General features: G+C 42.0%; 1 protein-coding gene across 1 annotated transcript in view; it reads right to left on the reverse strand.

Moving 5' to 3' along the window:
• Positions 1-15,693, reverse strand: part of exoc4 (exocyst complex component 4) — a 117,188-nt gene that overhangs the window by 24,992 nt on the left and 76,503 nt on the right. Inside the window, exons 14-16 of the mRNA XM_084346304.1 lie at positions 6,156-6,292; positions 4,816-4,971; positions 2,502-2,680 (exon numbers count right to left, since the gene is read on the reverse strand). Coding sequence (XP_084202430.1) covers positions 2,502-2,680; positions 4,816-4,971; positions 6,156-6,292 — 472 coding nt within the window. The remainder of the gene's footprint in view (positions 1-2,501; positions 2,681-4,815; positions 4,972-6,155; positions 6,293-15,693) is intronic.

Raw genomic sequence — 15,693 nt, forward strand, 5'->3', positions numbered from 1 at the left:
ATAACACATTATCCATCTAACTCTTGAAATTCAGCTTGACGACCTTTTTAAACATGTTAAATATTAAATGAGCTTATCAGAAAGACATAAACAACAACATGACTTTTGCATGAGACTGATGAAATCAAATCTGACATCTGTTTATGCTGCAAGTATCTGGGGGAAAGCTTTAATACTGCTCATCTAGTTTTGATGGAATAAAGATGATAGAATTACAAAATAAGAGACGGCTAATACAACCTACAGTACAAAAACAAACCTGACCCTTCTGTAAGAGTCTTTAACGGTGGTAATAACTCCTTGATTGCTATCATGTGATGTTAATAAAAAAGATATGGACTTGAAGAAGAATATTACATGCTGGAATCTTTAATAGGAGATTAAACATGTTCTCAAAGTGATAATGAGGATGAAAACATGGCTGTAATTATTAGTGATTAACAAGACGTACTTAAGGACTGTGTGTTGGATGGAAACTCAGACACCTCATTTTGATCAGTGATTAATGATACAAAAATGATGACTGAGCAGGGAACGTATGAAATGCTTTCAAGAGTCCTGATTAGGCGTTTATGCGTGCACACTCACACAGGCAGAGCCAAGGATAATGAGTGTGTGTGAGTGTGTGTGTGTGTGTGTGTGTGTGTGTGTGTGTGTGTGCGTAAAGTGCTCTTTGACAACTCCAGTGGAGAAGGTAATGAGTGTGTGATAATACACTCAAACAAGAACTTAATGAGCCACAGGTAAGAAGTCTTGCTACAAAAGCAGCGCAGCTAAGGATGAGAAAACTTCATATACTCCCAACTGTGATTCACCATAAACCATCCAGACACTGGTTTTTAATCCGGAGAGTATTTTGATCAATAACTGCTTAACGACCTGAGAGGCTTGTAGTTACGACTCCTGGAAAAATGTTCACAATGTAATATTACTGTATCCTGTAATATACCAGTCAGTAGTGGGTGTCTGGAGGCTTGTCCTCAGGTGCTTTCATGGTTTGAGCTGCACTAAAACATCATACTCCTGAAATCTGTTGTATGTCACGTGAACTCACACATTTCCCACAAACACATACTCACTGGTAACAATTTTTGGCAGCCATGAAAGCCTATCTGTCTGTGCCAAAGTGAAAAAAAAAAACGAGAAACCGAGGAAAGAAAATGACAGAAAGGATCAACTAATTTTTGGTGTAAAGCAACCATCTGACAAGCAGAATCCATGTGTCAAAGACAATATTTAGTTTTTTAGTATGCACAATAACAGCAACAGATGTCTGGTACGGTTTGTAGGCGCAAACTTTACTGCATATGTCAATGTTTTTGTCAAAAGTATCACCCAGTTTTGCTTTAATTTATTTAATCCACAGGGTACCAGTTAGTAGGAACATGATTTTCAGCATACAGTCTGTAAAAACTTTGTATTTAATCAGTTTCTCTCCTAAATGCAGTCATAAGATAGATATGAGAGCTTCCAGGAGAGATTGGCAGGCTTCCATTTTAAAATTCCAACTGCTAACATGTATGTTACATTCTGACCACGTGTGTTATTATGTTGTCAATTAAGTGCCAGAGGATGGTTGGTAGATACTGTAGGATGTTGAAGGCGCGGAACGATTTTACACACATTTTGCATCCAGCTTTCTTTTCATATTTTGAATCCTTAGCCAACCAGGCTTTATATTTCGGATTGTCAAGCCAACCCTCGAGAAATTTGATTAAAAATGTACCCATTGTATGCCATTCAATTCTTACTCCTACACATAAAATGGGACTGTCAAACATCTCTGCCCGAACAGGAAGTAAACTAACCAGTGCTCCCTCTTACTTCGATTATTTCTTTCCTTGAAATATTGAATAAATAATATCACATTATTGTAACCCACATATTTTTCATCTCTTATATAAGAAAGAACAAGAACAAAGACAAGAAAACAAAGAAAACAAGAAAAAGGTGATTAATGGCCTCTATGCAACCTTGTTTGTTTGCACTGTCCATGGAAACGTTGATAATCGAAGCTGTAAAAGTATGGTTTCCTTACTTTTCTGATAACTACATCACTGCAGAGCTCATAAATGTGCACTGTATATAGGCGATTCAAAGATTTTACTGCATTTTCTTTCAGAGTAATTTGGTTCCGGATGTCTGGAGTCAGTACAGTTATAAGGCACTTGGGGCAGAGCTGTTTAGCAGGATGTGATGCATGGCCTTGCCTTTATATATATATATATATATATATTCCTTTTTATATTTTAGAAAACACAATAGAGCCAATAGTCTGTTTCCATACTGTCTTTTCTTTTGTCAGTACTTATCCAGACCTGGAACTTACTAAAATCAAAATCAAAAATCCCTTCTTTTCCATTCTGCATAGGGAAGACCGGATTGTCTGAAAATGTGCACCATTATTTACCAAGTCACGACTGACCTCGCCAGGGCTGTTTGGAACAGCTACAAACATGTTGTACAGACTACTTCAACGATCGAAATTATGTTTTCCTTACCAGAGGCATGGGGCAGGTTGGCGAAGAACGTCTTAAGCCGACCAGCGAGCCACTCCATGCTCTCATGAAGGTTAGCCAGAGCCTTCAGGTCGCTGACGTCACGCAGGATCTCATTCTGGGGGATCAACTTGTCTCCGAGGTTCCCAGTCAGCACCTCTGACTCCTTTGCAAAAGCCGCCCTGAATGATGCAGAGAGCAAAGGGAGGTAAGAGTTTGTGTGGTTAGAAGGATAGACAGAATATTTTGTTGGCAAAGGGAAACAAAATTTGACCATCACTCAACCAGCAAACACCCTTTATCAAAAATGATTGCTGTCAAAAAAGTGCTTTGACAAATACATCTCTGATGACTAACAGGCGTGACTATGAAAAACCCTATAATCAGTCTTCAGTCTTAAAGTTATCTGAAAGAAAATTAACAGTTGTTGGTTTGCTGCTTGGACTCAAAATGTCTTGTCTGCAGAGGCAGTGAGTGGCTTACATAAATACTATAATAAAAGTTAAAACATAACGTATTGCTGAACAGAATGGATGTACAAATAAATGTGTGTGAACAGTTTGTGTTTGCTTGAGGAGATTTCAATTTATATGCACGTGGATGTGTAATTGAATTAGGGCCATGAACTGCACAAATGTCCAAACTAGATAAATACTGTAGAAACAAAGGGGGGGAACGGTATACACCAGATAGATACAAAGACAGGTAGGCTGCATCCAAATGTCCAGACTTCACAGCACTTGCAGAATTTTGGACTTTGCGTGTGCATTCGTGGGAAGTCCGAAAGTCTAGAGGGCTGTCCGAACCCACAGTTTATCCAGCCCACAAGGTCTCTCAAGTGGACTTTCTGCAGACTTCCAGATAGTCCGCTTAGGGAGCAGACTTCATCGGACTTCAGTGATTTAATCATCCAGAATTCATTGCAACACGGTTGTGACATTGTAGAACTTATGTCACTTACTTACTTCAGTCCCCAAGTCCGGAAGGTGGAGATTTGGATACAGCCACAGAAAGAGTAATGGGAGGATAGACACAGTGTCAAGAAAACTTTGTAATCTTATTTACTTTAAAAGGAGGGAGTTGTGAGGAGCTAAACAGTTGGTGGGAGAGAAAAGTAATCGGGGATACTTGGAAACAGAAGACAGACAAACAAAAGGCAGAGATTTACAGGGTGGAAAAACAAAGACACAGAGATCAAAACCTCTTTTGCACTACATTTGCAAGCACTTGTGGTTTTGGAGGGATAATTGACTTTGGTTACTGGCAAGAAAAGATGGCGAGAGAGCGGGGAAGTTGGATAATTTCAACACCGCAGTGCTGCAAACACATGGCATGTGGACCGGCCTCCAGAGTCACCAGGATGCCCACAAGTTCAAAATGCTTTGAACAACAGACGGGCGAAAAGAAAAACACCAGACACACAAACGCACATTCTCTCACTCGCACATAGGCATGTGTAGCTTATTAATGAGGCTTTATTAAAGCGCTGGGGTTGCCGGTCGTGCAGAAGCTAATCCCCCTTTCATAGTGATGAAAACATCTACGGCTCTCAAATCAAACAGCCTTATGGTCTCTCTCTTGCTATCTCTGAGCTCTCACCGTGTGTGTGTGTGTGTGTGTGTGTGTGTATGCGTTTCCGAGTGTGCCTGAGACAGGGAGTGTGAGAGAGGGAGGGAGCACGTACACAACAGATTGACTTTCTTTGGCCACATAACCAATTTATTTATTTACTTTACTATTCCGCTCCGATGAGCTCCAGTGTTCCCTGAAGAGTGCGCACATTCAAAGGCAATTTCGATAAGACTGACCCCCCCTCCTCGCCTCCGTCTGCTCCCTCCTTATATTTTCCTATTTTGTTCTTCCCTCGTTTCCTCACTACGTTCAGATAGAGGGTGTTTAAAAGAGCAATCATGACTTATTTTATGGGCGCATCTTAGTCAACAACAGAGGGTTCAATAATATGTGAATAAAGGGGAGCAAAGACAGGAGGGCGGGATTACTTGCATGATTACTCAAGAGTGAGTCAGTGTCCACCTCTGCTTGTTTGTGTGTGTATAGTGCACGAGTAGGTGTGCTTGTTATCCAACTTGTCTGAGTATAGATTCTTTATGACTACAATAGGGTACTGTCCAGATAAACTGGTTCAAATTAGAATGATTGTGTCCAGATATATCTGTAGTATATCTGCCTATTTACAGTGTATCTGGTATACTGTATCTGCACATCCAGTATTGAATGGTACCCAACCCTATTTATGACAGAATTATACATCTACATGCACTAGTACATTGAGTTCTGTGTGTATTTGTGTGTGTACCGAGTAAAGTCCTCTTCATCCTCTCTCTTCTGTCGGGTCTGTCTGGGCTGGGCCATGTTTGCCCAGTTGGGGAGTGACTGGAGCAGACGACTGATGTCCTCATCTTTAGACCAGGAGGCGCTGATGGTGAGTTTCTCCTCACACTGGACTATACCCCTGAGGACACACACAGACACACATAATGACATGCAGACAAACTCAGGCAAGTTATAAATCACAACACACAGTATAAATATTTGTTTTTGTTGCTCTTAACGGACAGAATTCATAACGATAAGAAACAAGTTTAATTTGCTTAAATGGTAAAAATATGCAACAGAGGCTGAAGTGAATTCATGTGTTAGTTTTAGAGGTATCTGGACATATATTTAGGTGATGGTAACAATTTAGATTTGTCCTGCTGTTGGCACTAAATGAAAGGTCAGGAATCACCAAAGTTAATATAATTAACCTTCTACAGACCAAGAATGTCAGCACCAAAGTCTATGGCAATACATCTAATAGGTTGTCAAGAGATTTTACTTGAAAAATGTCAGACTACCACTAAGCAATTGTACAGTAACTACAAATGATTTAGCTGCATAATACTAATCTTACAGACAGACTACTATCAGTATTAGTCAGGTGGCTGAACACAGGGTTCACGAGCATCTGTGCTGGCATGTAAAATAGTATTACAGCAGCTCTGATTTGGCGCGTAGAGAAATTGGGGCAGACTGCCAACATGTATTTGCTTTGTCTGCACATGTCTGGGTTGCAGAAACTGCTTGGTTCTGCAATTAATATCATACTAATACCATGTACAGGGGAGACAAGCTCTCTAGGGGTTTCACATCTACACACAGACTTGTTCATGTGTAAACGCACGTACACAGCATACTCACGAATACAAACACAATTACGCCCATACACATTGGCAGCCTCTGTTGGCCTTGTCTTTATCACTCAGAGGCCCCGGTGAGACTGAGGCTGACCTGTGACAGAGTCCAGATGGACTCCCAGCAGTCTGTCAGTCCTTTCCTGCGTCTCCCGCCCCCTTCATCACTCCCTCTCTTATCCCTCCATTTTCTCTAGGTCCCCCCCTTTACCTGGCCAGGTGTTACATGGTCCCACGGGAGCACAAATGGATGGCCTTTCACAGCATCAGTGTAAAAAGTAAGAACCAATTCAAACTTAGTTCCATATTCATTTTGTTTGGATGGATGTTGGCCATTTTAGACAGTGATAGTGACCTGGTGGTTTTTAGGGCCTATTGATCAGAAAATCCTACTTATCACAAGTTAATAAATAGAAATTTAAATTACAAAATTGCATGTGAGCTAGCCTCTCCCATCCTTTACCTGTAGGCTGTGTTGCAGATTTCCTTGTACTCTTTGAGCTTGTCACACACCATCTCAAGGAACTGGTTGGAGTAGGCACTCAAATCCTGCATTAGGCTCATCAGATCCTGGATGGACTTCTCCACTACCACCGTGCTCTGGAGGCAGAAACAGGAGAGAAAAATGTTCCAGAGAGGAAAAACAGACAAAGTAAAAAGACATGGAGGAATTTGAGAGGATTGGATTTTATGCAAAAGCCCGGTCAGATCCAGTCTGCCGCGGTGCAAATACGACAGGATGGCTCCAACTTCACATGTCTATCTGTCACCGGCGGCTGGACTGATGACTGGTGCTGGAGAGCTTGTCAGGAGTCGTAACACTGTACTGGTGGAATGGATGATCCGTTGTGTGTAAGTGAATCAGCGCGGGTGCACATATTTGTGTGTGTTTTTGAACTTCTGTGCTGTGTGTGTTCTCAGGCTGAAAGTGAGTGTGTGTGCATTTGTCACAGTGCGCCCATCACCAGGAGCCACGGCAGGGCTGTGACAGCAGCCATTACAGATTAGCCACTCCTGCGTGACTAATAGCTGGCCCGGGAACAGCAGAGCAGCTTCATATCCCCAGACGCACTCACACATACACACGGCGAGGAAACTTTTCAAAACGCACACCTTTGAGCAATTCAAGAGCTGTTAAATGAGATTACAACTCAGTGTGTTCCCGTTTGCCTGCTCCCAGCACTTAACCAATCTATCCTACATCTCCAATAATAGTGATAACTTGCTATTAGTTTGGTGATAGCCTTGCCGCATTCACTCTGAAACACGCTAAGACTACGAAAGCAGTGCTGTGTGTGCAGCAGAGGAATCCCACAAAGATACACAGAGAGGTAATCTTAAACACATGATTTCTATTCATAGATTCTTAATATTCATTTCACTGTTCTTCCTATGTAAACTTAACACGGAGTTCCATTGTTTAGGTGGGAAATGGAAAAATTAATAGCTTTGTCAAAGATGAATAAAATGGAAATCATCTGTGGTTTGTGGTGCAAACAACTGCAGAAGTAGAGAGTACACGAGTCCAGAGGCTAGTACTGTACCTGCTTTTTAGTGGAAAACCAGGCAGAAAACGCCGACAACCAGATGATCATCAACATTTTGTTTATTCACACAAATGGTTAAGAGTGAAAATGTAATATTTAGGCACAAACTCAATGAATCAGTCTTCCATAACAACATATTGAGGCTGGCCAAAGAAAAAAAAAAAAAAAATTAACATGTACAAGCCCCAGACTGTATAGTATGATACAACGATAAGTATTATCTCGGTTATTTCAGTGCTAATAAAACATTTTTTTAAATGTCCAAAACCAGTAGTGAGTTTCTGAGAGGACTGTAGGGGGCAGTAGTGACTGTAATTGATCATCAAAAAATATGGAGGAGACCCCTGATGCGATAGAATGACATTAATATTAATAGCTCTTTCTGTGTTTCGGTTTCCCCCCTCGCTCATTCTGTCACAAGCAGGCAAGCATGCACATAAGCGCACAAACACACACATATGCTCACACACACAAACAGCAGCCACTCCACTGAGGGAAGTAATGATCCATAGCAGTGCCCATGCCCATGGAGTGCTAACCAAGGCCTCGTCTCTGCCAAGGGAGCACCCTTTACTGTCCATGCCTGACTTCCTGTCAGTCTGCCAGGGTAGGAAGAAATACACAGACCCTGCAGGAAGGTTAGCTGTTAGTGTGGCTCTGGCGGGGGCTAGCACAACATCTTAGTGTTGGCTGGAGGGGCTGTAAACCTCTTAAGTAACACTGTGGAAAAGGAAAAAAAAAAAAAAAAAAAGCATTGGTTCTGATGACACAGTGATAATAATATGCCTGGAGGGACTTTTTTTTTTTACACTTGCCTACTCTCCAAGAGGGTCAGGTTGAAGGGTCAGCACTGCTGAGGCTGCGAGGGATTCAGTGGGTGGCTCAGGGAGACTACAGCATGACAGACTTCTGCAGTCAGTATAAATCCATTACAGTTTTATAACCCAATAGACTTTGTACAAATTAGATTCTTTAGATAAAATTAACTGGATTGATTCAGTATTTACACAGCAACAATCCATTTGGGAAAACTGGACTGCTGCTACAGCAAAAATTATTAGGATCAAGAACTGAATTTATAGTAGATGCCATAAACACTAGAGCAAATGTAGAATACCCAAACAAATGATACTTTCAAGTCTCTGTTATATTAGGAAATAATTAATTTTAGTCTCACCGGAATGTGATAAATATTGCATTAGTTGGATTTTTACACGTTAAAATATGTGAGATTCATAATTAAAAATGTGGGCAAATATGAGTAATTCCACTTTATAGTATAAAGTTTTGAATTTAAAGACTTTGCAAAGATCATTAAAAAAGTAAAAGAAAAGCAACATTTGGAAATTTAGAGATGATAACAATGTGTTATTGTCAAAAACTTAATGCGCAGTCAGAATTATAACAGTGGCCCTCAGTCTTGCTCCCTGGACTTGCCGGCCAAGCCAGTGAATGGAGAAGAGTAAACAATGCATGCCCGATCCATTACTCCTGCTCTAACAAATGCTCTTGCGCCCAGCTCCCTTGTCTAATTCTGCTCATTTAACACAGCCATTTGTCTCAGGCTGCAGAAATCATTAAAAAGTAATCAAGGGACAGATTGAGAAAGGGAGGGCTGAGGGAGAGTGGTAGCGAGAGCGTGTTCTGCTACATCTCCTCTATCTTACTTGACCGTTACATGGGAGACATCATCCACTATGGAGGCTTCTCCATCTATGTTTGTGTTACTCTCTCCCTCTCTCTTTCTAATGTTTCACGCTTAAAAGGTCAGCATGCTGCGCAATCAAGTAAAAAACACCCATATTTCTCTCATAATTCTACTACATGGTATTACATTACCCCAGAAACTGAGTTCAGTTGCACTTTGCCTCTACTCTTTTCCATCATTACCACATAAAAGCATAATTATCAAGGAAAATTAGACTGGCGTCTTGAAAATGGATCTGAGAAATTTGCTGGGGTAAACTGCTGCCGTTGAGAGTGAAGACCGCATCCATAGCGGTTTAATGACAGCAACAAGGCGTTGCTAGCACTCAGAGTGGAAGAGCTGCTAATGCGCGGTCATCACTCCCGAAACCACCCTGAGCTGGTGCTAAAAGTAGTTATTTCCTCTGGTTGAGTGAGTAAAAAGCAAAACACAGGGACATGGCATCAAAATAGTACAAGTGCAGGGATGTAATCTGTAAAATACTTTTTGTTGCTATTTTCTGCCTGATAAATGCGAGGTGTCATTCTGAGGCTTAAAGGAAAAGGGAGAGCATTTTATCCACTCAAGCTCACTTAGGATATCTGAGTACGCGCAGTGTGTGAATGACAGTTGTGTGTTTTCTAAGCTGTGGGGGGACTCGAGGGCCTCAGGTTTGAAATGGAAACGGATCATGGGTTTCCCCATTATAATAATGGGGTGCCTCTCAAGGTTGCGCAGGGGTCAGAGTGTTTAACCCCGTGCTCTTTGCCATTTCACTCACACCCTGAACCCAAACCGCTGACTCGTGTAATGCCTGTGCCGTGTCATTCACATGTGTGACCGAGGGTTGCCAAAATAATACGCACTCAGCGGCGCGTGTACACAACTGCACACGCCCACGCAAACAAGAAGACATGCAAAGATAAGTCCCCTTTTCCCCACACACGCACACTGAGGCTGTCCCTCTCCTGGGTAAAAGGGGGAGCTGGGCATGAGTGGGACATCGTCTTGACAGATCATTCATCAACGTCAGAGTCGAGCCACACTTCGAAGCCTCCCCTGACACACACCGGATGGCCCTCATGCTTGCGCCTGCTCAACCGCAACACATGCTTCTTTGTAGGTTTGTGCATTCAAGTTTGTTTAAGCTTTGACAAGCCTGCCTTTGTCTACTGAAGTGTGTATAATTTCCAAGAAAAGCTTGGCAAAAGACGGCTACACGTTATGTGGTAGCGGCCTATCATTAAAGGAGTATTTCATCACTTTTCCCTGTGTTGCCAGTGAGAAAGAGCTGTGGTATTGTACGTTCTGAAGCAGGAAAGGCCACACATCTTCTCGTACTGCACATACACAGTCCACTAAAATGTGTTTCTAAAGCAAGAAATAGGCAATGCAGTTACATAATCGCAATCAAAGTCCTTTTAGGCAAGTCTTGCCACTCAGCAACCATCTTGGCAATGTCCCTGGGCTGTTATTTTGGGCTATACCAGGCCCCGATCTAAATGAATGGGGAGAGAGCCAGAACTTGTCAATAATTAATAATAACTGAATGTTCATTCTGTATAATGCCTCTGTCTTGATTCATATTTGCTCAGAACTGCCTGATGTCGACAGTTAGATCTTATTTTGCTCTCTCTTGATCCGACTTCTATATACTTTGTGTTCATGGAGGCAGGCATACAAAAATGCACAAGTAAAATCTATGGTTCAAACAACAGCCCCAGGGCCAGCAAAAGTTGCCGGCAAATGAGCAGGGAGCTCTGGGCGCAGGCAACATGGAGGGGAGTTTACCATTGTTTATTTGCCTACCCACACTCTAGTGATACAAATCTGATAGTTTCCCTTTAAATGATTCATTTTGGACTGGAAGGAGCGAAAGAATGAGAGTCAAATAATGATGTTCACATGCACTTCAGCTTTGATGTTCACAGTATGGCATTAAAAACATGTCGCCATGAAGTAAACAGACACATACATGGCTTCTGGGTGGACTAAATTGAATTATTAAAGGAAGACATCTTCTCTTTCACCCCCAACATCACCACTTCTGATGCAAAGCTTAACGCAGTGTTTGTAAGTGTTCTAATTGAGAGATGAGGAGCAATATCACACTTGGCTGATTACAGATGGGCTTCCATATTACACACACCCTTTTCACACCCACACAAAAAACACAAATGCGGGGTGAAAAATGGAGCGTCTGGGTATGCTAATCCCAGGAATCACCCGAGAGTTCAGATTTGGTTCAACATGGTAACCCAAAAGTCATTTTTACTAATCACTCCATGATCCTCTTGCATCTTTTGCAACCAGCATTGCCTTCTGGTGGATGTGAGACGGATGCCCTTAGCATTACGTATAATTATTTATCACTTACTATCATCAGTTATTCTGAATTATTAATCACAAAAAAACTGGGTTAGGCCAGTACTGGTTTGTGTGAGCAAAAAAGGGAGAGTGAAAGAGAAATTATAATGTTGTTTAATGCATTCTGTGTGGGCTGTAAATGTTCCTCCCTGTGCCCCATTAGGCCCATATGGAGCCATTGTATTGGTGCACGAGCACACACACAGGCACACGTGCACTTACTGCGTGTGTGCTCACAGCAGCACAAAGATTGTCATTTGCAAATTCAGAGCACTGACTTGCTTCTAAAAATTCAAGCTGTAACTTTTATCAGGCGCCCACAGCCAAAACCTTCTTCCCTTCAAACCAAAGGGCATGTTTGTGGTAGCGCTGACATTTCAACTTCTCTCTCTCTAACTCACTCACTCCAAAGGCAAAGATTATGTCTCGTTACACACAGAGACTCTGTCAGTGGTAGCGCTGCATGATGTGAACCTGTACTACCCCAGGCTGTAGTTGGCGAGGCTGTTTTTTTCACTGCTCATTTAAATGCTCGCTCTGTCACTACGCACACAGAGACAAGCACAAACACACATATATTATGTACAATATATATCTATTATATTGATATAAATATATAAACAGCATCAACAAAGCACAGCCGTGTCACAGTTGTGAGAGAGGAACATTTCAATGGCGGAGGCAGGTTGGAGGCCCAGGGCAGCTGGGCGCGAGCCTCAGGAGTATTTGTGTTTGGTGTGAGATAACCAGGCGAAGGTGGGTGGTGAGGATTGTTACACCTTGAGCGGTGAGAGAGGAGGCAGAACAGAAACAAGGCTCTGAGGTGAGCTAGACTCAAAAAAATGATCAGGATTTGAGTCCATTTAATAGGAAAAAGCAACTTCTTCAACATCGGAGGAAACAGCTTATCAAAAAATACTATTAAATACTGTAGGATGTGACACACAGCATAGCATTTAGGATTATTATTCAAATACAAAGACCCTGTACAAAAATATATCTAAATATATATTAATATTAAAAAAATGAAAATGAAGATATGTGATGGTAAATGGTTCAAATTATCCTTTCATTCTACAAGCTCTTCTTGACCTTTAAAGAGCAGGAGTATGATTCTAACCTGTTTGAGATACACTACGTCATCTAAGTTCAAGTAAGGCTGAGGTGGAAACGTAAAATCAAATAATCTGCTGGAACCCGCCACGTTGTCTTAGTGATTACAACGTTGTCTCTCTTGGTAGTGGAGGAAAAGGAGATTGGAGGGACTCATTTCAAGTGCAGCCAAAATTGCTGCGAGTAAGAGCGGTATTTTTCTTTTTTTTTATTGAGGTGCCTCATTCCTTGATAACTCTTAACAGCTGTAAAATTGTCAACTGGATGCTTAGGCACAATCCATTTCAAGACAGATAATGTAGGAGAGGGCTCCAGAAACTATTTGGACTAAATGGAAAAGCATTTGGGATATTTATTTCAGTGTGAACAGGCCTATTTTGGCAGAATTAAAATGGGGTGTTTCGCTTTCAGATTCACGTTCCACTAATAGACCTGGGAAACGGATTTGGTTTTGTTTCTGGTAATGTTTGTGTCTCTGTGTGTGGGTAGCGCATGCATGTGTGTGCATGTGTGCATACATACCACCCTCTTTCCCCTTTCCTCCCACTCCCACTTGTGTCCCAATCACAGGGCACGGCTGATGCTGCTAACAGGTGTATTGTGTTGTGATTGCTGTGTCTGCTGATGGGAGCAGGGTGCTGAGAGTCTCCTTAATAAAGAGAAGGCCCCCCACCCGCCCCTCCAACCTCTAATCTCTGCTGTGTGTGCGTATGTGTGTTAGTGGGGGCAGCAGGGAGCCAATCAACAGGAAGCGATCAACCCCCCACAAATAAACATTGCCTACACACATCATCACAAATAAAAAGGTCAGTGTCATTACTGTTATTGGAGGTGGATGTGCTAGTGCGTGTGCCTGTAACACGTGTAGATGTGTGTATAGCTCCTCTCTCGCAAAGCTACATGTGAATATGAAATTTAAAAGGTCAACATCATTAGCAGGCCATTGGCAGCTCAGCATATCTGTAATGCAGTGAGTGCTCTGGCAGCTGACGGTGAGAGAATGAAACCAGTCTTTATGTGGCTCCAGAACAAGTTATGTGCGTATTCAAACACCCCAAAAACAGGCAAATACAGGCACGTACTGAATTAATAAAAATGTAGGGGCAGTGACTGCACAGACACAAACACACGCTGGTATATGCAGATACAAAAAAGCAACTATTGTTTGGAGGAAAAGCTGAATGACACTTAGCTGAAAAGAGAGGACCTATGTGTAATGTAATTATGGCTCTAGTGTGGTCTTGGTTGATGAAGTAAACAAGCAGAAAGTAAACAACTCATCTGCACTCATGGAAACACAACCGCACCCTATGAGTGGGCATGCAGGTGGCTCTACACTGCTGTCTTCTGGGCATGGAAATGCAGTCACCCGTTTGGTGTTTTGGCAGGTTTTTTCCATTGCACTTATGTGAAGCTGTAGGTGCACATTGTGTGTATGCTTGTATGTTAGTGTGTTACAGAAAGGGGACAAAAGGGGGGGGGGGCTACTAAGATTAATGGAGCCAATCTCCAGAGCTATCCAACAGAGTGACCATACCCTCCCTATCCTACATTCTCCTTCTATTCTATTCCCCATCTCTCTCTCTCTCCCCCTCTGCCGTTTTTCCCTCAATCTAACTCTAATTAAATGAATCAATCAGTGGCAACACCAAAGCTGGACAGATAGCATCACACTGCTAGGGCTCGCGGCGTGTATGTTTGTGCACTGGAGCCTAGTTCATGAAAAAAAAAATGAGAGAAAAACAAGAATAAAGAGCGAGATAAAAATGGTCACAATAGATGAAAGGTTGAGAGCAAAAGAAACATCAAGCAAGCGAGAAAGAAAGCCAGATATCAAATAAGCCAAAGATATAGAAAAATATAAAGCTGTGTGGCTTGGTTTCCTCCCTTGTTTCTTTAACACCACTGTTTCTCCGGAGATTTATCAGCTGAGGCTATGCTATCACACAGACACACGGATGGACGTTAACCTTTCCCTCTGAACTATATACTGTCCCAGTCAGCCCTTATCTCCTGCTCCTAGTGGACAATATATAGCCTGTGTCAGACTCATAATCATATCATTATTATTTAATATACGTACATGATATATGCAGAATTTGACACTGCTGGTGCCATGTGATAGGCAAATCATCGCCGGTATCAATATTTCTTATTAACCTAAGCCCAGACTGCATGTGTATTGCTTATTATGGGCTGTTTAAGCACACCTAAGGTGTGATATTCACCTTGACTCATGTGCGGTGTCTCCACAAAGTCACTTTGTCCATTTCTGCTGGGGAGATATCACTGACAAAGGGTCAAATAATTCATATAACATTAATGTATTTAATAATATAGGTCCACTCCAAAAGTTAATGCTATGGAAATGCATCCATAAATATTCTCTTCATGCTGCAAGGCGGAGGCAAAAGAGGACCAGAGGTAAGCTTATCCCATATCCTAGAGCAGAGGGTCAGAAAATAATACACATTTTCTTGTATATGGAAAAGCGGCAGGAGTGATGCAGCTATCCATGAGTCTTAAAAAAGATCTGTGTGCACTGGCATATGCATGTGCGCCATTACATTTCTGCTTGGCTCTTAAACTCCTCAGCCCGTTTCCAGAACATACAAAACCACACATGCTAAACGCTATCTTCCAATTGGAACTATTGCACACATTAATGTGTGCTTCAGTGGTTGCGGAGAGCAGATGCGTCCATAAAATGTGCTCCCCTATGGTGTCCCGTATGTGGCTCCAGCCAAGGTGTATGAGAGAGTGTGTTTAATGTGGTGTAGCAATATCGAGCTCTCTCCCTCTTGTCACCCGCGCTGGCGCTGATGCCAGCGGTGTGTGTCTCTCTCTGATAACACCTGGCGCAGGAAGTATCATGGCACTTACAGGGAGCACATACAGTGACATGCATAGATATGGAGAGACACAACCACATCTGCTCCATTACTGGGAACTCTTTTTGTAGTTATAGTCCATTATATACTACAGTCACTATAATCTTTAATTATCCATGTCAGTTAGAGTTGGTAGATTCACCAAATGGCCAGTCAGAAGCTCCTGACATTTAGTATTTTGTGCACACCCAAAAACCTACTTAAGTTAATATTTTCTGCATAAAAAGGTGTCACAGCCCTTTATCCAAGGCTCTCATGACAACTAAATGAATAAAAACAACGCAATGAAGAAAAGAGTCTCTCATAACAGTGACACAGTAGATGAAGGCCATGAAAGAAAGCAGTGGGAAGGCTCTCAAATTGGAGACCAAAAACACAACCACGCACAGGTAGCAA

The sequence above is a fragment of the Pagrus pagrus genome, assembly GCF_965226575.1.
Source record: "Pagrus pagrus genome assembly, chromosome: 23".
Lineage (NCBI taxonomy): Eukaryota > Metazoa > Chordata > Actinopteri > Spariformes > Sparidae > Pagrus > Pagrus pagrus.